This window comes from Carcharodon carcharias, chromosome 6 (assembly GCF_017639515.1).
Source record: "Carcharodon carcharias isolate sCarCar2 chromosome 6, sCarCar2.pri, whole genome shotgun sequence".
Classification (NCBI taxonomy): Eukaryota; Metazoa; Chordata; class Chondrichthyes; order Lamniformes; family Lamnidae; genus Carcharodon; species Carcharodon carcharias.
Genome location: NC_054472.1, coordinates 51,112,047 through 51,138,689, shown reverse-complemented (window position 1 = coordinate 51,138,689; position 26,643 = coordinate 51,112,047). Strand labels below are relative to the sequence as shown.

The window sequence follows — 26,643 nt, the reverse complement described above, 5'->3', positions numbered from 1 at the left end:
TCAACCAAAGAGCAAGCAAAGAACTCAAAAGGGAAAGCAAAGTACCACGGATACTGGAAATCTGAGCTAGAAACAGGAAATGCTCAGCAGGTCTGGCAGCACCTGTAGAGAGGGAAATAGAGTTAACATTTTAGATAGATAATCTTTCATCAGAACTCTGAGAAGTTCTGACGAAAGTTCTTCACCTAAAGCATGTACTATTTTCTCTTTCCACAGGTGCTGCCAGATGTGCTAAGTATTCCTGTTTTTATTACCAAGAGAGATTTGCTCCATCCCTTCAATTAATCCAGAAACAGTAAATGACTTTACTCTTAGCAATCTCTCCCTGCATTTGGGCATCTTGCCTAGGGTAGACCAGACTGTAATTGTAACCAGTTTGTTTAAGTTCTTAGATTTCAACCATGAAATGCAAGCTCTTTTGATTACACCAGCTGTTTTTATATTGTTCTTTTAATTCCATTTTGACTATCCTGCATCCCAGACAAGCTGGGTTTACAAACCTGCCTTCAGGCAACAGGATACCAGGCTCCCAAAAAGCAAATTAAAATATAAAATCAGCTTTCAGCTGCTGTTCCTTATAGATTAGATATTAGGAACCTGATGGCTTGCTATAAAAAGGAGCTTTGTCTCAAATAAATTTCACATTCTTTCCAGTTTAAGCTTTGAATTCAAATCCTAAGAAATGCAAATCAAATTTTCATTGTGGGAGTGGTTGCAAAGGGAGACCTACATCAAATATGAAATGGCTAGGGAAGGCAGAACCCCAAGACAAATATCAGGAAGAAAAAACTAAAAACAGGCCACACACACCAAAAGACCCCAGGTTCAGTCTTGGGTCTATGACCTCAGCTATGAAAACAGCTGAGCTATTATAATTAAATACAATGTAGCAAGGCTTAAAGTAAGGGGAAAACGTAAAGGCTCCAGTCTATGTGCACTCCTACGATTCCTAACAGCAATCGTGGTGCAGAAATTGGCTGGTTGCAATGTGCTCCATGAACATTCACTGTCTCAACATTGAGCTGCCTCTATAAAGCCAAGGCCTGCTCTTAAGAGAAAAAAATGATAGGAAATCAAAGATCATGCAGAAAAGCTTCTAGATTTAAATTTTTGTTCAGGTCTACAATCAACAATGTTGGTATTTAAACATACGGAAGTAATTTTGACTCCACTAAAAGAAACGGTGCGCTAAGAAATACAGCTTTTGTAAAAATAAAGACAGGATATGCCATGTCAGCATGTAAACCTTCATCAGAACAGCTATAGAGGGAAAAATAACAGCACAGACACAAAGTTGGTTGACAGGTAAGAAGCAAAAATTTAGAATAAATGATTGCTGCTTAAGCTGAAGGATAGTAGGGTTAATACTTGCTCCACCTTTATCCTCAGTATACATAGATGATTTGGACTTGGCAAATGTGATGTAATGGCAGTATTGTTAGGTTTGGCAAGCAGGTTAGTAGAATGGGCAAAGAGGTAACAGATGAAATTTAATACAGATATCAGCATGAAGAAATATATTTTAAGGATTAACAAGGAATGGGAGCGCACACGAAATAAAAATATGCGACTGGCATAGATGAACAGAAGAACTTAAATTGCAAAAACATAACTCCCTGAAAGTGCAAATATTGGTAGATGAAACCTTAAAAGTCCCTTAAAAGTCAACAGTTATTTGGGGTTTATACACAGGTGCATTGAGTACACAGGTAAACAAAAAACTACAAATTTGTACAAGACAATTATAGTGCTATGTGCAGTTTCAAGTGCCCATATAGTGAGGGCAGTGAAGCCATAGAAAAAAATGTTGGTTCACCAAGATGCTAGATATTTGAGTATTACTGAAAAACGAGACATGTCAAAGCTTTTCATCTTGCACTCATCAGGACACTTCGCAAGAATACCAATATAAGGGGAAAACAACAAGTTATGCTTGATGTGCTCATTGGTTGGCAAGTGGACTTTGATTGGCAGAGGTATTGCCATGGAGAATGCCCCAGTGATGGTGACTGACAGTTAACTGCCAAGCAGCGTTTGAAATTTAAACCAGGGTGCTTGACCCTAATTGGTCAAGACATTGCCCCTAGGAATGAGTCAGTGAGTGGCTGTCAGTTACTTTGTTTAGCTGAAACAAGCACAACGTGTGCACACGTTCATTCTGTCTACAAACAGGGCCCTATGTAGTTTCCAGTACGCACAAGTGCACCATACTGCGAGCCCGACTGACAATTTAAATTGGTCGTCAGCATAATTTAGCAAACAGAGATTATACAAATGTTGTCCAATTGCAGAATCACATTTAATGTTGGACACTGTGTTTTGAGTTTCGCCAGCACGGGCTCAGTACTTTGTCTGTTGTGAGCAGCGGCTGGGGCATGCTGTTTGATATGATCTGTCAGTCTTTGGGACGGACAGCCTACATACCTAGCATCACACTGGCACTGAAATTCGTAGCCACATTACTCATTTTGTGATAGGCAGAACGTCTTTTTGGCTTGACAGCAGCATCCTTTTAGTGGTGAATACCACTGTAGTGGCAGCATGAAACAGCTAGCTTCATCTGTTGCACAAATTTTTGAGATGCCTTGCCCTTCCAGGGTAATCTGAGGTAGACTGGGCACTTTTCAAAGCCAAAAAGTGGCGGCCTTAGGCCCATTCACGAGTTTGCATGACATACAGTGCAAAATGATTTAATTGGGGTAACCATTATCCTGCAGCATGCCTCTAATGAACCTTATTTCAGCATCAAGCTTGCATGGTGAGCAAATAGCTCGGGCCTTATTTAGAAGGTTGCCAATAAGGCAATCTTATAGCATGCAGAATTGTAAGAATCCCAACATATATAATTGCCAGTGAAGGTAGGCTCACGATAGACCATGGTAGAGATGTGGAATGCTTTGCCATAGCAAATGATTGGAGGACAAAATATTCCTAATTCAAGAAAATATTGGATTACAGAGTGAGACTCCAACTAGGGGGTTAGTTTTGGATCCTCTAGCAAAAAGCTGCCACGCACATTGTACTGAATTCCCACCTCTGTGTTGTAAATTTTTGCTGTTCTCTGTAGAGATGCTGACAATCCCACTGTATCCCCCAAATCTTCTGTTTATTTCCAATTCCCAGCATTCACAATTTTTCTTTGTTTAAAAAATGTTCCTTTAAAGTCTGGCAGGGTATTAATTACCCCAAGTCTGCTGAAAGGAGCTGGAGCAATTTAAGATCACTTCACTAAGTTTCCTTTTTTTTTGTATTCATTTAAGGGATGTGGGCATTACTGGCTAGGCCAGCATTGATTACCCATCCCTAACTGCCCTCGAAAAGGTGGTGGTGAGCTGCTGTCTTGAACCGCTGCAGTCCACATGGTGTAGGTACAACAACTGTGCCATTAGTTAGGGAGCTCCTGGATTTTGACCCAGCAGCAGTGAAGGGATGGAGATATATTTCCAAGTCACTCCACCAGTGGAGACTGCACCTTCAGTTGCCAAGGCCCTAAGTTCTGAAATCTCCTCCTTATATCTGTCTCTTCCTCTCTTTCTTCCTTAATCCGTTCCTTAAAATTTATCTCTTTGTCTGATCCTTTGGTTGCCTGGCCTAGTACCTCTTTGTGGCACGGTATCATACTTGGTTCCACAATGCTCCTGTGAAGTACCACGGGACATTTTATTACGTTAAAGTTACTATATAGATGTAAGTTGTTATTACAGGTATATGACATGGATCCTCCTATTTTCAGCTGGATATAAAATCGATCAGTTCAGAAGTTCTGTTGACTGATCACAACCTGAAACATTAACTCTATTTCTCTTTCCACAGATCCTGCCTGATCGAGTATTCTCAGCATTTCTTGTTTTTATTTCAGGATTTCCGGCATCTGCAGTGTTTTGCGTTTGTCAGAGAACATTGGGTTTGATATAATCTGAGATGAAGAAGGTCATGACAGCATCAAATTTGGGTTTATCTGAAAATTATTCAGGACAATTATAAAAAGTTGCGAGTTAACAAATAGAAATAGTTAGACTGAAGGTTTATTTGGATGTAGGAAAGTAACACTAGATAGGATCCACTTAACACTGTGCAGTAAAAGTGGATACACTTTTGATTATTAACTTGTAAAATATCATCTTTTACTTGTTTCATCTTTTAAATGATCTAGTATAGAAGTAATTATAATTGAAAACTTAGTTGAAATCTTTCCATTCAGGGTGATTGAGGAAAATGGGTTATTTTTAAAGGTAAATTTTCTGCAGCACCCAAAGCAAGAAGACACCTTCAGTGAGAGTTTGTATTCAGTAATATGTGCATGAAATATAGTGGCATTCCAGTTGAGAATGATGGTGATCAATTAAACAACACACCGGAGGACACGGCTCCGCAAGTATCCTCATTCTCAAAGTTGGAGGAGTCCAGCACATCAACGCAAAAGATAAGGCTGAAGCATTCACTACAATCTTCAGCCAGAAGTTTCGAGTGAATGATCCATCTCGGCCTCCTCTGGAGGTCCCCAGCATCACAGATGCAAATCTTCAGCCAATTCAATTCACTCCGCATGATATCAAGGAACGGTGGAAGGCACTGGATACTTCAAAGGCTACAGGCCCTGACAATATTCCAGCAATAGTACTGAAGACGTGTGCTTCAGAACTAGCCAAGCTGTTCCAGTACAGCTCCAACACTGGCATCTACCCGGCAATGTGGAAAATTGCCCAGGTATGCCCTGTACACACAAAGCAGGACAAATCCGGACCAGGACCAACCCAGCCAATTACCGTCCCATTGGTCTATTCTCCATCATTAAAGTGATGGTAGGGGTCATTAAACAGTGCTATCAAGCGGCACTTGTTTAGCAGTAACCTATTCACTGACGCTCAGTTTGGGTTCTGCCAGGGTCACTCAGCTTCTGACCTCATTACAGCCTTGGTTCAAACATGGACAAAAGAACTGAACTCCAGAGGTGAGGTGAGAGTGACTGCCCTTGACATCGAGGCTGCATTTGACCGAGCATGGCATCAAGGAGTCCTAGCAAAACTGGAGTCAATGGGAATCCAGGAGAAAGCTCCCCACTGGCTGAAGTCACCCATAGCACAAAGGAAGATAGTTGCGGTTGTTGAAGGTCAATCATCTCAGATCCGGGACATCACTGCAGGAGTTCCTCAGGGTAGTGTCCTAGTCCCAACCATCTTCAGCTACTTCATCAATAACCTTCCTTCCATCATAAGGTCAGGTGGGGATATTCGCTGATGGTTGCACAATGTTCAGCACCATTTGCAACTCCTCATGTGCTGAAGCAGTCCATGTCCAAATGCAGCAAGACATGGACAATATTCAGTCTTGGGCTAACATTCACGCCACACAGGTGCCAGGCAATGACCATTTCCTTCAATGAGAATCTAACCATTGCCCCTTGATGTTCAATGGCATCACCATCACTGAATCTCCCACTATCAACATCCTGGGGGTTACCATTGACGAGAAACTGAACTGGACTAGCCATATAAATACTGTGGCTACAGGGGCAGATCAGAGGCGAGGAATCCTGTGGTGAGTAACTCACCTCCTGACTCCCCAAAGCCTGTCCATCTTCAAGGCACATGTCAGGAGTGTGATGGAATACTCTCCTCTTGCCTGGATGAGTGCAACACTCACGAAGCTCTACATTGTCCAGGACAAAATAGCTCACTTGATTGGTACCCCTTCCACAAATATTCACTCCCTTCACCACCACCGCACCGTGGCAACAGTGTGTACCATCTACAGGATGCCCTGTAGAAACTCACAAAGGCTCCTTAGACAGCACCTTCCAAACCCACGACTGCTATCATCTAGGACAAGGGCAGCAGATACATGAGAACACCACCACCTGGAAGTTCACCTCCAAGCCACTTGCCAACCTGACTTGGAACTATATTGCCGTTCCTTCCACTGTCACTGGGTCAAAATCCTGGAACTCCCTTCCTAACAGCACTGTGGGTGTATCTACACCACATGGGCTGCAACAGAAGGAAATTCACCACCACCTTCTCAAGGGCAATTAATGTTGGCCTAGACAGCAACACCCACATCCCATGAATGAAGAAAAAAGTTGCAACATTAATAGTCGCTATAAACAAAATGAAACACATCAAAAGGCATAAGAAAAAAAAATCCATATCATACTTTAAATTGCTGTGAATGATCTGCCACCCATTTTCCCAACCTTGGTCTTTGCATTATCCCGTAATAATAAACTGTTTAAATGCAATAAAATATCTAGAGACCACCTTCTCTGGGTACACTCATCTCTAGTATGAGGACCTTGAAACCAATGCTGTCATTACACTTAGTTACCAGTATCAACAAACTGTATTTAAATATGCTATATTGTGCCTGCACCTTTCTTAAGCCTCTGGGAAATATCTTGGGACAGTAATCTAAATTAAAAGGATAACATAATGGAAATTGATTGCGCAATGTTCTTAATTCGTTCTTTAAATTATTTCCACACTGCCATCATTGGGCCTGTAACATCCTATCCTTACACATCTTAAAATGCTCTTAATATACATATAGAATGGCAAAATCCCTGCAGTATAATAATTAGGCCATGAAAATTTCATGTTTGTTACACTTCACTGAAATCCTTGTGGCAATACCACACAACTATTCAATTTCGAGCTTTTGTTTTAAGTCCAAAGGCAGGGAGGATTAGGAGCAAGTTAGAAACTGACATAATCAAAAACAAACAGGTACAGCTTCAAATTTTGGAAATCAGTTTCAGTTCTAAAGAACCAATGTCTTAAACGGTAATCCTTTTCGGTTCTATAGACGCTGAGTGATCTGTTGTGTATGTCCAGCAGTTTTTTAAAAAGAAAATCAATCCTTCTTCAGGAAAGACGAGATGATGATTTGTATTTTCAATGGATTTGCAGTCCAACTCCTAATCTAAAACAATTGTCTAGGTTAACACATCAAACCTGACCTCCTGGAAAGCATCAACATGAAAAAGGCCGATGAAACAACCAGCAATCCAAGAAAATAATCATATAAGGAACACCCCAACATACGTGGACCATTGACACGGAAGAACAGACCCCGTGAGGTTAAGGTGGCTTAAATTTCCCGATCTCAGTCGTTCACCTTACTACTGCTGTGGAACAAAAGACATGGAAGTCCAAGGCATATCTCCATTTTGCACGCAGCCCTTCCATCCCAAAACTCTGGGCCCTTCACTTCTCACCTCATGCTATAAGCACCAGAGACAAGCTCCTGGCCGATCCCAGACAAACTTGAGTCGAAATCGTGCACAAGCCCGGACTCGATGGCTTCGTCCATCTTCAGCACCCAGGCCATGGTTCGTGAGGATGGCAAAGGCCGGGCTAGCCCCAGGCCTTGCCACTGGGGGTAAGGGGAGTGAGTGGGCGCTTGCAGACAGCGGCGGCGGCGGTGCGCACGCTCTACCCCCACCCCCCACCCCCGTCCCGGTTGCTAGGAGGCGGCCTGTCCTCGCTCTCGCTGTCACGCTCTCCCCCGGTCCGGCTCACAGGGCCATGACAACACTTCAAATCCAGCTGCCGACTCCTCCTCCCAGTCGCAGTAACGTCGGCAGGAGCAAACCTTCGCTTGGCCGGGAGCTCACTCACTGACTCACGCACGGCCCGGCCAGCTGCTGAGATTAATGCTGCCTCCACCGCTCCGCTCTCTCACCAATTCCGGCACAAACATGGCCGCCCTTCTCTTTCACTCTCACCTCCGACGAACCGACCGAGTCACTGCGCGCGCAACGTCACCAGCTCTTCAGACAACCATATGGGAGGAGCGCAGTCTGATTGACAGCACCGCTCAGTTGATCAGAGCGGAGCTACCGCCCACTGCTCCGGCAAGTGTCCAATAGCACACACATTAAGATGTTGATTGACGTGCAGTGCGGAGCGTCGACCGGTTTGTCTCCGGCCAACGCAAGATGGCCGCCGATACCTGTCTGTGCATGCGCATCCAGGTGCGCGTGTACAGCGTTTATCGGAGATACATACTGCCGGTTGGTAGATGGGGGCTTCTGATTCACCCGATGACGGTCGCAATTCCATTTGCAGCTGCGGGGTTTGTTTCTTCCAGCACAACATATTTAAGCATCAACAGACAGGCACATTATGGAATACAGGCTTAATAACACATCATCCTTTCCACACCACAGATTAGCTGCTAATGACAAGCTGGTTTACTGGAAGAAAGGTGCCTTCCCAAAAGAATGGGGAAGTAAAAGGTAAGAAAAATGTTAAGGAGATCAAATGGGATAAAGAAAACCGTGGGACCCCCGGGAGAACCTGCTGCCAGCGCGTAATATTTGCAATTCCAGAGCCAGTGATCACCGCACATGTTCCTGATAAAGATGGCGGCCGCGCCTCCAGCTGCACCTGCACGGCACTGGCAGCAAACCCAGCCTTCGGAAAATGGTGCACGACAAGGAGTTCAACAAGTTGGATTCGAAACGTTAACTGTTTCTCTCTCCCCAAATGTTGCCAGACCTCCTCTGAATTTTTCCAGCATTTTCTGTCTTTTTTTTAAATTTCAGATTCACAGCTTCGCAGGATCTTGCTTTTATTTTAGACTGCGGGAGGCCGGCTTATCAGGTGTGAATAAACCGTTAAGGATGATCCGTGACACGGGATCACGCTAATTGCAGGGCAGCCAGAAAGCTCTGCAAGTGAGGAAGCTGGTGGGTGGTCAGCATCTGAAAGTAAAATGAATGCTCATCAACTCGGTTTCTCTCTTCACAGATGCTGCAGGATCTACTGCGTATTTCCAGCATTTTCTATTTTTGTTTCAGAATTACAACATCCGTAGTGTTTTGCCTTGGCAAACGAGGTTGCTGCTTGGAGGTATATTCCAGCAGAAACGTGCTCATCCAGCTGCTGTGGATCTCTATGTTTTTAATCTCAGATTTACTGAAATTGATGTTATTGTTTTTGCCCTACCGTACTGATTTAAGGGCTGGCTATGGTAATTAGTTATTTTTTTCTTTGATGCAGGCTGTCAGTAATGCCAATCCCACTCAAAACAAAAACAGAATTACCTGGAAAAACTCAGCAGGTCTGGCAGCATCGGCGGAGAAGAAAAGAGTTGACGTTTCGAGCCCTCATGACCCTTCAACAGTCCTGCTGAGTTTTTCCAGGTAATTCTGTTTTTGTTTTGGATTTCCAGCATCCGCAGTTTTTTGTTTTTATGCCAATCCCACTGTTGCATAAGTCATATGACAAATCATAAATCAAATGTTATAAAAATCATGGGTTTCAAACTTTTCTAACAATCAATATAGACACAGCTGGTTACATAAACCACCAATAAGGTTTAGAATCAAAATGTATGGCACAGAAAGAGGCCACTTGGCCCATCATGTCTGCAAAGTGAGCCACCCAGCCTAATCCCACTCTCAGCATTTGGTTCATAGCCCTGCAGGTTATGGCACTTGAAGTGCATATCCAGACACCTTTTAAATGAGTTGAGGGTTTCTGCCTCTACTACCCTTACAGCAGTGAGATCGAGACCCCTACCACTCACTGGGTGAAAACGTTTTTCCTCATCTCCCCTCTAATCTCTCTACCAATCACTTTAAATCTATGCCCCTGAGTTACTGACCTCTGTGTTGAGATAAATCAGCCCTTCCCATCTACTCTATCTAGGTCCCTCACAATTTTGTACATCTCAATCAAATCTCCCCTCAGCCTCCCCCAGAAGTGTATCTTAATTGGATTAAAGCCAGCTCAGCTGGGTGCTTTGATTGGTACTAGTTTTGATATGCAAGAGAGATAGTGTGCATTTGCATTTTTTGAATAGAGTATTCAAGGAGTGGGGTGAAAACTGACACCTTTCTAGCAGCTAACAAGCAATATATTACTAATAAAGTTGGTACTATGAAAGGAATTTTGTTAGAGAGGTTTAGTTCAGGGGTTGTTGATACAATGAGAATTAACATTCAATGGGTCTGGTAGGTATAACTTAAACAAAAACAGTTCTGTCGAAGGGTCATGAGGACTCGAAACGTCAACTCTTCTTCTCCGCCGATGCTGCCAGACCTGCTGAGTTTTTCCAGGTAATTCTGTTTTTGTTTTGGATTTTCAGCATCCGCAGTTTTTTTGTTTTTATCTCTAGGTATAACTTAAGTAGTTTTCAGGTGTGCAGAACAGAGGCAATGTGAGATCAAAAGGCAGCTGCAAGCCTCCAACTGGCTCCACAGGAACCAAGTGAAAGAACATCATTTTGAATTCGTAAGGTGAAAATGCTTTGCCTGGTGTTTGGTTAAGTCTATGGGTTGCTGTTGCCTTAATGGAGATTATTTTGGGAATTTGTTAAAAGTTATGATTGTAATTTGTTGTCATATATATCTGTGTAAATTAATAAAATGCTTCCTTTAGTTTAATGTAAAACCTCGAGAACTGGTGGTCTGATCCTGCATTTAGTCGCATCTCAAACATAACACTTAAAATTATAGGTTATGACAATTGTTTAAAATTTCCCTCTGGGATTTTGAAATAACTCCGCTTTACCAACTGCATTGGTCATAACACCCAGCCCATCCAATTTTTCCCCATAGCTGCATTTATCCAGTCCTGGCAACATCCTTGTAAATCTCCTCTGCACCCTCCCTAGTGCAATTACATCCTTTCTGTAATGGAGGTGCCCAGAACTGCACACAGTACTCAAGTTGCGGCCTAACTAATGATTTATACGGTTCCATCATAACCTCACTGCTCTTATATTTTTCTCAGTTAATAAAGGAAAGGATTTCATCTGCCTTCGTAACCACCATATCGATTTGTACTGCTATCTTCAAGGATCTGGACATTTGCTTCAAGGTCCCTCACTTCCTCTACAACTCTCATTAAACTCTCTATTTTCTAAATACCAATATTGGTATTTGTGGGTATTATGAATGAGTTTTAGCTTTAATGTTTAAGTTTGATTTGTATTTCTGCATCTGTGTATTAAAAAGTCAAGCTGAGTTTAGTTTCACTTTATAAGGTGTCTGCATTTCTAATGAGAGTTTATGACTGTAAGAGAAGTTAAGCAAACACACAAGTGGAAAAACTAGGCTATTGCTGAGCAGCAGGGGTCCAGAGAGGCAGGTCCTTCCCACAGACACACACACAAGAAACTAGAAACAGCAGATTGATTTGGAAGCTGTTTGAGTTCAGTTGGCTTTTGAAGACAGCTGCCAGGCAGAAGCAGCCGAGAAAGCTTAGATAGTTCCAAGCTAAAATTGGTTCAAACTAGCTGCCAAGGAGAGACTGGAGCAAAAGGGACAGAAAGCAAAGTCCCCAAATCCAGAAGAGTGAAGTAGGAGAAAGCCCCACGCAGACTTTCTAGTTACAGGAAGGACAGGAACCCGGAAAAGGTCCTGTTAAGAGTGAGGGGTAGAGAAAGACTTCAAGCTTAAAAGCTCCAAGCTGCAGGAAGCAGAGTCAAAATGATATAAAGGCTGTGAGAAGTCAGAGGTCCAAAGAGGCAACTGTAAGGTCTGTATCTCTTTGCTATGGGCATGTGAAACAGTGGTGTATTGTTGACGGTTGAGTCGGTGAAAGAGAGTGTGTGGGAAAAAAGTTTGAATGCATGTGGTGACCCACGGGAGAGGAATATTGGAAGGGGAGTTTGAAACCCTGGAGGTGAACCCTTGCGGAAGGCATATGAGAGAAGACGTCAGTTTGGGAGAAGATTCCAAGGTGGGTTCTTGGAAGGTGGAGATTGGAAACATTCATGTAAAAGACAAAATTCAGTGAGACTGGTTGACTAATGGTATGACAAGCATCTGGGGGGAGTTGGGCAGAGTTGAGAGATCTGTAGCATCTGATTGAGGTGCCATCTGTCACTTGGTTTCAGAGTGTAATGTGTGACTACAGGTCACCAATTGGTTTATATGAACTGTTATTACTGTGAACATTAGAATATTAGATGACTTGTGGTAGCCTTACAAATCTGTATATATTTGTAAAGGTATAGTTGTGGGTGAAGAAGTATTGTAATATAGTTCATCTTGTTTAATAAATGTTTCATGCTTTTGTTCAAAGTTCACTAGCTGACTCTGGTGACTCTGTTCAGTAGCCCTTCTCCACACATCCAAACAAACAAATAAAAGTTAGGATCTATCAAGCTGGGTTCCACCCTGGGATCAGGCTTGTCCGTCCATTGGTAACCTCAGCTGGGGATCATAACCTATTCTCCATTAATAGCATATTCCTTTGCCTTGTTTGACATTCCCAAATGCATCACCTCACATTTCTGACCAGTGCATTGATATCTTCCAGCTGTTTTTGTATCAACAATTACCCTTTGTTTCCTTTCACTAAGAGAGTTTTGTATCTGGCATGCTACAAATCCCCTGGATCCAAAGGGCTTTTTTTTTTAAACTGGCCTGCCATGGGGCACCTTGTCAAAAGCCTTGCTAAAATCCATGCATACCACATCAACTGCACTACCTTCAGCAATCTTCCTTGCTACCTTCTCAAAAAAATTCAATCAAGTTAGTCAGACATAACAAGATCTTCCCTAAACAAATCCATGCTGACTATCCTTGGTTAATTCATGCCTTTCTCAGTGATTGTTTATCCTGTCTCTCAGAACTCATTCCAATAATTTGTCCACTACTGAGGCTAGGCTGACTGGCTTGTAATTATTTGGTCTATCCCTTACTCCCTTTTGTAAATAAAGGTACAATGTTAGCAGCCCTCCAATCCTCTGGTACCACACCTGTGTCCAGTGAGGATCAGACATTCTGCTATTTCCCCCTGGCTTCTTTTAACAGCCTGGGGTACATTTCATCTGGCCCTGGCGATTTATCCAATTTCAAGGATGCTAATCCCATTAATACTTCCTCTCTCCCTGTGTTTATCACATCCAGTGTTTCACACTCCTTCTCCTCAACTACAATATCTGCATCATTCCCTCTTCTGTGAGGACAGATGCAAAGTATTCATTAAGAACCATGCTAATATCTTCCACCTCTACACATAGGTTACCGATTTGGTCTTTTATGGGCCTTACTCTTTCCTTTGTTATCCTATTCGCTCTTAGTGTATGATAAAACATCTTTGGGTCCTCCTTGATTTTACTTGCCAATATTCTTTCATGCCCTCTCTTTTTGATTTCACTCAGATTTCACTATATCGCTCTTGGCTTTCTTGTATTGTGTTCTCGATGTCGGACGTAAGCTTTCCTTTTCTGCCTTATCTTACCCTGTAAGCTTCTTGACATCCAGGGGGCTTGAGATTTGGCGATCCCATTCTTGTTCTTTACAGGAACATGTTTACTCTGAGTCTCCCCTTTGAATGCCTCCCACTGCTCTAACACTGATTTACCTTCAACTAGCTGTTTCCAGTCCACTTTTGCTAAATCACTCAGCTTCGTAAAATTGGCCTATCCCCAATTTAGAACTCCAACTCCTGGTCTAACTTTGTCTTTTTCCATAATTATGTTAAAACTAATTGAATTAAGATCACTATCACCAAAATGTTCTCCTTCAACCTGTCCAGCTTCATTTCCTAAAAATAAGACCAGAACTGTACCCTCTCTTGTTGGACACTATATGTTGGCCAAAAAGCTCTCCCAAATGCATCTCAAAATTTTTCTCCCTTAATTCATTTCACAACAGAAATATGCCAGTTAATATTGGGGTAGTTAAAATCCCTTTTACTGCGCTATTGTTTTAGCATTCCTCAGAATTGTCTACTATTTGTTCTTCTATCTTCCTCTGACTGTTTGGGGGTCTATAACACACTCCCGGAAGTGTGACTGTCCCTTAGTTGTTCCTTAGCTCTGCCTTTTTGATTAAGAAGCAGAGCTAGAGGGAGACACACTATGCCCCAGGGTCACCAACACTGACCTGCATTTGCCTCTGGCGGTGCACATTCTGTGCTGGCCACAGCGGAATTCATGTGAAAGCGGCGGTTGGAAGTGGGTTGGTTTTCAGCATGGATATTGCCCCTCTCCCAGCCTCCTTTGTGGATAGATTTTGGGGAGGAGGACAAGGAAGGCATGGGATGTGTTTCTAGCTCACTCCAATCTCGGGGTTCATGCTTTCAGACAAAATCACCAACAGCCACCCGCTCCCTGCAGACTCACACAGACTCGTTGCAGGCGCACCAGAGATTCTCTCGTGTGCGTGCACAGGCTCACAAACATGCACGCACACACATACACTCCCACACAGACAGACATACACACACTCTCACTCTCACACACACACTGATACTGTCCTCTCACACAGACACACACAAACTCTCACACAGACACACATAAACTCTCACACAGACACATTCTCTCTCTCACACACATTCTCTCTTACACTCTTTCTCACACACTCTCAAACACACATACTCTCACACTCTATCTCTTTCACACACTGTATATCTCTATCTCTCTCACACACACACTCACCCTTTCTCTCCTGCACACACTCTATCTCACACTCTCTCTCTCACACACACACACACTCTCACACACACACACACATTCACTCTCTCACACACACTCACTCACACAAACTCACACAATCTCTCTCACTCATACTCGCTCTCACACTCTCATACACACAGAGTCTGTCTCACTCTCCTCTCACACACACACTCACTCTCACACACACACACACACTGACTCTCCCTCAATTTCACGCACTCGATATCTCATTCACACACACACGCTCTCTCTCTCACACACACTATCTCTCACACACTCTCCCTCTCACACACGCTCTCTCTATCTCTGGCACACACACTATCTCTCACACACGCACTCACTCTCTCTCTGTCTTGCACACACTCTATCCCCCTCTCTCACACACACACACACACTCTCTCTCTCTCTCTCTCTTACACATACACACACTCTATCTCCACACACTCACTCTCACACACACACTCATTCACTCTATCACACACACACTATCTCTGACTCTCCCTCTCTATCTCATGCACACACTCTATATCTCACGCACACACTCTGTCTCTCACACACTCTAACTTTCACACACACTCTCTAGCTCTCTCACACACTCTATCTTCCATGCACACACTCTCCCACGTGCACACTCTCCCACGTGCACACTCTATCTCCCACGTGCACACTCTCTCTCCCACGTGCACACTCTCTCTCCCACGTGCACAAACTCTCTCCCACGTGCACACACTCTCTCCCACGTGCACACACTCTCCCACGTGCACACACTCTCTCCCACGTGCACACACTCTCCCACGTGCACACACTCTCCCACGTGCACACACTCTCCCACGTGCACACTCTCTCCCACACACACTCTCTCTCTCCCACGCGCACACACTCACTCACTCTCCCATGCGCGCACACTCATTCACTCTCCCACGCGCACACACTCACTCACTCTCCCACACACACTCTCACTCCCACGCACACTCTCTCACTCTCCCACGCACACACTCTCACTCTCCCACGCACACACTCTCACTCTCCCACGCACACAATCTCACTCTCCCACGCACACACTCTCACTCTCCCACGCACAGACTCTCACTCTCCCACGCACACACTCTCACTCTCCCACGCACACACTCTCACTCTCCCACGCGCACACTCTCACTATCCCACACACTCTCTCTCACACACACACACACTCTCTCTCACACACACACACTCTCTCCCACACACACACTCGCTCTCCCACACACACACTCTCTCTCCCACACACACTCACTCTCTCCCACACACACTCACTCTCTCCCACACACACACACACTCTCGCACACACAATCTCTCTCTCCCAAACACGCACACACTCTCTCTATCCCCCACACACACTCTCTCACACACGCACTCACTGTCTCACACAAGCACAATCACTAATGCTCCCACACGCACACTCACTCAGTCTCCCACACATACACTCTCTCTCTCCCACGCACACACTCGCTCTCTCCCGTGCACACTCTCTCTCCTACGCACACACTCTCTCTCCCAAGCACACACTCTGTCTCTCCCACGCACACGCTCTCTCTCCCACGCACATGCTCTCTCTCTCTCCCCCGCACATGCTCTCTCACTCTCCCACGCCCACGCTCTCTCTCTCCCACGCACACGCTCTCTCTCTCCCACGCATACGCTCTCTCTCTCTCATGCGCACACTCTCTCTCTCCCACGCACACACTCTCTTTCCCATGCACGTGCTCTTTCTCTCCCTCCCACGCACATGCTCTCTCTCTCCCATGCCCGCACTCTCTCTCTCTCTCCCACGCACACGCTCTCTCTCTCTCCCACGCACACGCTCTCTCTCTCTCCCACGCACAGGTTCTCTCACACACTCTCTCTCCCTCTATCTTACACATACACACACTCATTCACTCTATCACACACACACTATCTCTGACTCTCTCTCCTTCTCTATCTCATGCACACACTCACTCTATATCTCACGCACACACTCTGTCTCTCACACACTCTCTAACTTTCACACACTCTCTAGCTCTCTCACACACTCTATCTTCCATGCACACATTCTCTCTCCCACGTGCACACACTCTCTCCCACGCACACACTCTCACTCTCCCACGCACACACTCTCACTCTCCCACGCACACACTCTCACTCTCCCAGACATATGCTCTCACTCTCCCACACACATACGCTCACTCCCTCAAACACACACTCTCACTCTCCCACACACACACTCTCCCACACACACACTCTCTCCCACACACTGTCTCCCACACAATCTCTCCCACACACTCTCTCCCTCACACTCTCTCCCACACACTTTCTCCCACACACTCTCTCCCACACACACTCTCCCACACACACACACTCTCCCACACACACTATTTCTCTCCCACACACACACACACTCTCTCTCCCAAATGTGCACTCCCTCTCTCCCTCTCCCCAACACACACACTCGCTCCCACACAAAATCTCTCCCACACACGCTCACTATCTCACACATGCACAATCACTCACTCTCCCACATACAAACTCACTCACACTCCCACACACACTCACTCACACTCCCACGTACACACTCTCTCTCTCCCACGTACACACTCTCTCTCCCACGCACACACTCTCTCTCCCACGCGCACACACTCTCTCTCCCACACGCACACACTCTCTCTCCCACGCGCACACTCTCTCTCTCCCACGCGCACACTCTCTCTCCCACGCACACACTCTCTCTCTCCCACGCACACACTCTCTCTCACACACACATGCTCTTTCTCTCCCACCCATGCACACACTCTCTCTCTCTCCCATGCACACACTGTCTCACGCATCCACTCTCGCACTCTGTCTCTCTCACACACACTATCTCACTCTCTCTCTCACACACATATTTTCTCACTCTCTCACACACACACTTTCTCATTCTCTGTCTCACACACACACACTCTCTCTCCCACGCAGGTGCTCTTTCTCTCCCTCCCACGCACACGCTCTCTCTCTCCCACGCCCGCACTCTCTGTCTCTCTCCCACACACTCTCTCCCACACACTCTCTCCCACACACTAACTCCCACACACTCTCTCCTACACACTCTCTCTCACACACTCTCTCCCAAACACACTCTCTCCCTCACACACTCTCTCTCTCACACAAACACTCTCTCACACACACTCTTTCTCACACACTCTCTCTCTCTCTCACACTCTCTCTATCACACACACACTCACTCTCACACACACACACACTCTCCCACACACACTATTTCTCTCCCACACACACACACACTCTCTCTCCCAAATGTGCACTCCCTCTCTCCCTCTCCCCCACACACACACTCGCTCCCACACAAAATCTCTCCCACACACGCTCACTATCTCACACATGCACAATCACTCACTCTCCCACATACAAACTCACTCACACTCCCACACACACTCACTCACACTCCCACGTACACACTCTCTCTCTCCCACGTACACACTCTCTCTCTCCCACGCACACACTCTCTCTCTCCCACGCACACACTCTCTCTCCCACGCGCACACACTCTCTCTCCCACGCGCACGCACTTTCTCTCCCACGCGCACACTCTCTCTCCCACGCGCACACTCTCTCTCTCCCACGCGCACACTCTCTCTCTCCCACGCACACAATCTCTCTCACACACACATGCTCTTTCTCTCCCACCCATGCACACACTCTCTCTCTCTCCCATGCACACACTGTCTCACGCACCCACTCTCGCACTCTGTCTCTCTCACACACACTATCTCACTCTCTCTCTCACACACATATTTTCTCACTTTCTCACACACACACTTTCTCATTCTCTGTCTCACACACACACACTCTCTCTCCCACGCAGGTGCTCTTTCTCTCCCTCCCATGCACAAGCTCTCTCTCTCCCACGCCCGCACTCTCTGTCTCTCTCCCACGCACGCGCTCTCTCTCTCTCCAATGCACACGCTCTCTCTCTCCCACGCACACGCTCTCTCTCTCTCCCACCGACACGCTTTCTCACACACTCTCTCTCTCTCTCTCTTACACATACACACACTCATTCACTCCATCACACACACACTATCTCTGACTCTCTCTCCTTCTCTATCTCATGCACACACTCACTCTATATCTCACGCACACACTCTGTCTCTCACACACTCTCTAACTTTCACACACTCTCTAGCTCTCTCACACACTCTATCTTCCATGCACACATTCTCTCTCCCACATGAACACACTCTCTCCCACGCACACACTCTCTCTCTCCCACGCACACACTCTCTCTCTCCCACGCACACACTCTCACTCTCCCACGCACACACTCTCACTCTCCCACACACTCTCTCCCACACACTCTCTCCCACACACTCTCTCCCACACACTCTCTCCCACACACTCTCTCCCACACACTCTCTCCCACACACTCTCTCCCACACACTCTCTTCCAAACACTCTCTCCCAAACACACACTCTCTCCCAAACACACACTCTCATTCTCCCACACACACTCTTTCTCTCCCACACACACACACGCTCTCTCTCCCAAACATGCACTCCCTCTCTCCCTCTCCCCCACACACACACTCTCTCCCACACACACACACACTCTCCCACACACACACTCTCTCCCACACACGCTCACTAGCTCACACATGCACAATCACTCACTCTCCCACACACACACTCTCACTCTCCCACACACACACTCTCACTCTCTCAAACACACACTCTCACTCTCCCACACACACACTGTCTCCCACACTGTCTCCCACACACTGTCTCCCACACACTCTCTCCCACGCATTCTCTCCCACGCATTCTCTCCCACGCACTCTCTCCCACACACTCTCTCCCACACATTCTCTTCCACACACTCTCTCCCACACACTCTCTCCCACACACTCTCTCCCACACACTCTCTCCCACACACTCTCTCCCACACACTCTCTCCCACACACTCTCTCCCACACATTCTCTCCCACACACTCTCTCCCAAACACACTCTCTCTCTGACACACACACTCTCTCTCACACACACACACTCTCACACACACTCTCTCTCACACACTCTCTCTCTCACACACTCTCTCTCTCTCACACACTCTCTCTATCACACACACTCACTCTCACACACACACTCACTCTCCCACACACACTCTTTCCCTCCCACACACACACACTCGCTGTCCCAAATATGCACTCCCTCTCTCCCTCTCCCCCACACACACACTCTCTCCAACACAAAATCTCTCCCACACACGCTCACTCTCTCCCACATACACACTCACTCACACTCCCACACGCACTCACTCACACTCCCACGCACACACTCTCTCTCTCCCATGCACACACTCGCTCTCTCCCACGCACATACTCTCTCTCTCCCACGCACACACTCCCTCTCTCCCGTGCAAACTCTCTCTCTCCTACGCACACACTCTCTCTCCCAAGCACACACTCTGTCTCTCCCACGCACATGCTCGCTCTCTCTCCCACGCACATGCTCTCTCTCTCTCCCCCGCACATGCTCTCTCACTCTCCCACGCATACGCTCTCTCTCTCTCTCCCATGCACACACTCTTTCTCCCACGCACACGCTCTCTCTCTCCCATGCCCGCACTCTCTATCTCTCTGCCACGCACGGGCTCTCTCTCTCTCCAACGCACATGCTCTATCTCTCCCACGCACACGCTCTCTCTCTCTCCCACGCACACGCTCTCTCTCTCTCCCACGCACAGGCTCTCTCACACACTCTCTCTCTCTCTCTATCTTACACATACACACACTCATTCACTCTATCACACACACACTATCTCTGACTCTCTCTCCTTCTCTATCTCATGCACACACTCACTCTATATCTCATGCACACACTCTGTCTCTCACACACTCTCTAACTTTCACACACTCTCTAGCTCTCTCTCACACTCTATCTCCCATGCACACATTCTCTCTCCCACGTGCACACACTCTCTCCCACGCACACACTCTCTCTCTCCCACGCACACACTCTCTCTCTCCCACGCACACACTCTCTCTCTCCCACGCACACACTCTCACTCTCCCACGCACACACTCTCACTCTCCCACACATACGCTCTCACTCTCCCACACACATATGCTCACTTCCTCAAACACACACTCTCACTCTCAAACACACACACTCTCTCCCACACACTGTCTCCCACACACTGTCTCCCACACACTGTCTCCCACACACTGTCTCCCTCTCACTGTCTCCCACTCACTGTCTCCCACACACTCTCTCCCACACACTGTCTCCCACACACTCTCTCCCACACACTCTCTCCCACACACTGTCTCCCAAACACTGTCTCCCACACACTGTCTCCCACACACTGTCTCCCACACACTGTCTCCCACACACTGTCTCCCACACACTCTCTCCCACACACTCTCTCCCACACACTCTCTCCCACACACTCTCTCCCACACACTCTCTCCCACACACTCTCTCCCACACACTCGCTCCCACACACTCTCTCTCACACACTCTCTGCCAAACATACTCTCTCTCTCACACACACTCTCTCTCTCACACACAAACTCGCTCACACACACACACTCTCTCACACACACTCTCTCTCTCACACACTCTCTCTATCACACACACACACTCTCCCACACACTCTATTTCTCTCCCACACACACACACACACACTCTCTCTCTCCCACGGACACGCTTTCTCACACACTCTCTCTCTCTCACACATACACACACTCATTCACTCTATCACACACACACTATCTCTGACTCTCTCTCCTTCTCTATCTCATGCATACACTCTCTCTATATCTCACGCACACACTCTGTCTCTCACACACTCTCTAACTTTCACACACTCTCTAGCTCTCTCACACACTCTATCTTCCATGCACACATTCTCTCTCCCACGTGCACACACTCTCTCCCACGCACACACTCTCTCTCTCCCACGCACACACTCTCACTCTCCCACGCACACACTCTCACTCTCCCACACACACGCTCTCACTCTCCCACACAAATACTCTCACTCTCTCAAACACACACTCTCACTCTCCCACACACTCTCTCCCACACACTCTCTCCCACACACTCTCTCCCACACACTCTCTCCCACACACTAACTCCCACACACTCTCTCCTACACACTCTCTCTCACACACTCTCTCCCAAACACACTCTCTCCCTCACACACTCTCTCTCTCACACAAACACTCTCTCACACATACTCTTTCTCACACACTCTCACTCTCTCACACACTCTCTCTATTACACACACACTCACTCTCACACACACACTCACTCTCCCACACACACTCTTTCTCTCCCACACACACACACACTCTCTCTCCCAAATGTGCACTCCCTCTCTCCCTCTCCCCCACACACACACTCTCTCCCACACAAAATATCTCCCATACACGCTCACTATCTCACACATGCACAATCACTCACTCTCCCACATACACACTCACTCACACACCCACACACACTCACTCACACTCCCACGCACACACACTCTCTTTCCCATGCACACACTCTCTCTCTCCCACGCACACACTCCCTCTCTCCCGTGCACACACTCTCTCTCTCCCACGCACACAATCTCTCGCCCAGGCACACACTCTCTCTCTCCCACGCACACGCTCGCTCTCTCTCCCACGCACATGCTCTCTCTCTCTCTCCCCCGCACACGCTCTCTCACTCTCCCACGCACACGCTCTCTGTCACTCTCCCACGCACACGCTCTCTCTCTCTCCTACGCACACGCTCTCTCTCTCTCCTACGCACACGCTCCCTCTCTCTCTCCCACGCACATGCGCTCACTCTCTCCCACGCACACGCTCTTTCTCTCCCACGCACACGCTCTTTCTCTCCCACGCACACACTCTCTCTCTCCCACGCACACACTCTCTCTCTCCCACGCACACACTCTCACTCTCCCACGCACACACTCTCACTCTCCCACACACACGCTCTCACTCTCCCACACAAATACTCTCACTCTCTCAAACACACACTCTCACCCTCCCACACACTCTCTCCCACACACTCTCTCCCACACACTCTCTCCCACACACTCTCTCCCACACACTCTCTCCCACACACTCTCTCCCACACACTCTCTCTCACACACTCTCTCCCAAACACACTCTCTCTCTCACACACACACTCTCTCACACACACACTCTCACACACACACTCTTTCTCACAAACTCTCTCTCTCTCACACACTCTCTCTCTCTCTCACACACTCTCTCTATCACACACACACTCACTCTCACACACACACTCCCTCTCCCACACACACTCTTTCTCTCCCACACACACACACTCTCTCTCCCAAATGTGCACTGCTTCTCTCCCTCTCCCCCACACACACACTCTCTCCCACACAAAATCTCTCCCACACACGCTCACTATCTCACACATGCACAATCACTCACTCTCCCACATACAAACTCACTCAAACTCCCACGCGCACACTCTCTCTCTCCCACGCGCACACTCTCACTCTCCCACACACACTCTCTCTCTCCCACGCACACACTCTCTCTCTCCCACGCACACACTCTCTCTCTCCCACGCACACACTCTCTCTCTCCAACGCACACACTCTCTCTCTACCACGCACACACTCTCTCTCTCCCACGCCCACACTCTCTCTCTCCCGCGCCCACACTCTCTCTCACACACACATGCTCTTTCTCTTCCACCCATGCACACACTCTCTCTCTCTCCCATGCACACACTGTCTCACGCACCCACTCTTGCACTCTCTCTCTCTCACACACACACTAACTCACTCTCTCTCTCACACACATATTTTCTCACTCTCTCACACACACACACTCTCTTTCCCACGCAGGTGATCTTTCTCTCCCTCCCATGCACACGCTCTCTCTCTCCCACGCCCGCACTCTCTGTCTCTCTCCCACGCACGCGCTCTCTCTATCTCCAATGCACACGCTCTCACTCTCCCACGCACATGCTCTCTCTCTCTCCCATGCACACGCTCTCTCTCTCTCCCACCGACACGCTTTCTCACACACTCTCTCTCTCTCTCTCTTACACATACACACACTCATTCACTCTATCACACACACACTATCTCTGACTCTCTCTCCTTCTCTATCTCATGCATACACTCTCTCTATATCTCACGCACACACTCTGTCTCTCACACACTCTCTAACTTTCACACACTCTTTAGCTCTCTCACACATTCTATCTTCCATGCATAACATTCTCTCTCCCACGAGCACACACTCTCTCCCACGCACACACTTTCTCTCTCCCACGCACACACTTTCTCTCTCCCACGCACAGACTCTCACTCACCCACGCACACACTCTCACTCTCCCACACAAATACTCTCACTCTCTCAAACACACACTCTCACTCTCCCACACACTCTCTCCCACACACTCTCTCCAACACACTCTCTCCCACACACTCTCTCCCACACACTCTCTCCCACACACTCTCTCCCACACACTCTCTCCCACACACTCTCTTCCACACACTCTCTCCTACACACTCTCTCTCACACACTCTCTCCCAAACACACTCTCTCCCTCACACACTCTCTCTCTCACACACACACTCTCTCACACACACTCTTTCTCACACACTCTCTCTCTCTCACACACTCTCTCTATCACACACACACACTCTCCCACACACACTATTTCTCTCCCACACACACACACACACACACTCTCTCTCTCCCACGGACACGCTTTCTCACACACTCTCTCTCTCTCTCTCTCTCTCTTACACATACACACACTCATTCACTCTATCACACACACACTATCTCTGACTCTCTCTCCTCTATCTCATGCATACACTCTCTCTATATCTCATGCACACACTCTGTCTCTCACACACTCTCTAACTTTCACACACTCTAGCTCTCTCACACATTCTATCTTCCATGCACACATTCTCTCTCCCACGTGCACACACTCTCTCCCACGCACACACTTTCTCTCTCCCACGCACAGACTCTCACTCTCCCACGCACACACTCTCACTCTCCCACACAAATACTCTCACTCTCTCAAACACACACTCTCACTCTCCCACACACTCTCTCCCACACACTCTCTCCCACACACTCTCTCCCACACACTCTCTCCCACACACTCTCTCCCACACACTCTCTCCCACACACTCTCTTCCACACAATCTCTCCTACACACTCTCTCTCACACACTCTCTCCCAAACACACTCTCTCCCTCACACACTCTCTCTCTCACACACACACTCTCTCACACACACTCTTTCTCACACACTCTCTTTCTCACACACTCTCTCTCTCACACACTCTCTCTCTCACACACTCTCTCTCTCTCACACACTCTCTCTATCACACACACACTCACTCTCACACACACACTCTCTCTCCCAAATGTGCACTCCCTCTCTCCCTCTCCCCCACACACACACTCTCTCCCACACAAAATCTCTCCCACACACGCTCAGTATCTCACACATGCACAATCACTCCCTCTCCCACATGCACACTCACTCACACACCCACACACACTCACTCACACTCCCACGCACACGCACTCTCACTCTGCCACGCACACGCTCTCTCTCTCTCCCACGCACATGCGCTCACTCTCTCCCACGCACATGCTCTTTCTCTCCCACGCACACGCTCTCTCTCTCCCACGCACATGCTCTCCCTCCCACGCACACGCTCTCTCTCTCACCCAAGCACACGCTGTCTCTCTCCCACGCACACTCTCTCTCTCCCACGCACATGCTCTCTCTCTCTCCCACGTACACGCTCTCTCTCTCTCCCACGCACACGCTCTCTCACTCCAACGTGCACACTCTCTCTCCCACGCACACGCTCTCTCTCTCCCACGCACACGCTCTCTATCTCTCCCACGCACACGCTCTCTCTCTCCCACGCACACGCTCTCTATCTCTCCCACGCACACACTCTCTCTCTCCCACACACACACTCTCTTTCTCCCACGTACACACTCTCTCTCTCCCACGTACACACTCTCTCTTTCCCACGCACACTCTCTCTCACACACACATGCTCTTTCTCTCCCACGCACACGCTCTCTCTCTCCCACGCACTCGCTCTCTCTGTCTCCCATGCACACGCTCTCTCTCCCACGTACACGCTCTCTCTCTCTCCCACGCACACGGTCTCTCTCTCTCCCACGCACACGCTCTCTCTGCCTCCCACGCACACACTCTCTCTCTCTCTCCCACGCACAACCTCTCTCTCCCACGCACACACTCTCTCTCTCTCCCACGTACACGCTCTCTCTATCTCACATGCACACGCTCTCTCTATCTCCCACGCACACGCTCTCTCTATCTCACACGCACACGCTCTCTCTATCTCCCATGCACACGCTCTCTCTATCTCCCACGCACACGCTCTCTCTCTCTCCCACGCACACGCTCTCTCCCATGCACCGCACTCTCTCTCACACGCACACGCTCTCGCTCTCTCCCACGCACACGCTCTCGCCCTCTCCCACGCACACGCTCTCTCTCTCTCCCACGCACACGGTCTCTCCCACGCTCTCTCTCTCTCCCACGCACACGCTCTCTCTCTCTCCCACGCACACGCTCTCTCTCTCTCCCACGCACACGCTCTCTCTCTCTCCCATGCACACGCACTCTCTCTCTCCCACGCACATGCGCTCACTCTCTCCCACGCACACGCTCTTTCTCTCCCACGCACACGCTCCCTCTCTCCCACGCACATGCTCTCCCTCCCACGCACACGGTCTCTCTCTCACCCAAGCACACGCTCTCTCTCTCTCTCCCACGCACATGCTCTCTCTCTCTCCCACGTTCACGCTCCCTCTCTCTCCCACGCACACGCTCTCTCACTCCAACATGCACTCTCTCTCTCTATCCCACGCACACGCTCTCTCTCTCCCACGCACACGCTCTCTCTGTCTCCCACGCACACGCTCTTTCTCTCTCCCACGCACACACTCTCTCTCTCCCACGCACACACTCTCTTTCTCCCACGTACACACTCTCTCTCTCCCACGTACACACTCTCTCTTTCCCACGCACACTCTCTCTCACACACACATGCTCATTCTCTCCCACGCACACGCTCTCTCTCTCCCACGCACTCGCTCTCTCTCTCTCCCATGCACACGCTCTCTCTCCCACGCACACGCTCACTCTCTCTTCCACGCACAC

General features: G+C 48.1%; 1 protein-coding gene across 2 annotated transcripts in view; it reads right to left on the bottom strand.

Moving 5' to 3' along the window:
* LOC121279207 (upstream-binding protein 1-like) overlaps window positions 1-7,757 on the bottom strand; it is a 124,877-nt gene extending 117,120 nt beyond the window's left edge. For both annotated transcript variants that reach the window (XM_041190235.1, XM_041190231.1), the window contains exon 1: window positions 7,214-7,757. In XM_041190235.1, coding sequence (XP_041046169.1) covers window positions 7,214-7,326 — 113 coding nt within the window. In that variant the 5' untranslated portion in view covers window positions 7,327-7,757. The remainder of the gene's footprint in view (window positions 1-7,213) is intronic.
* Window positions 7,758-26,643: the final 18,886 nt, after the last annotated feature.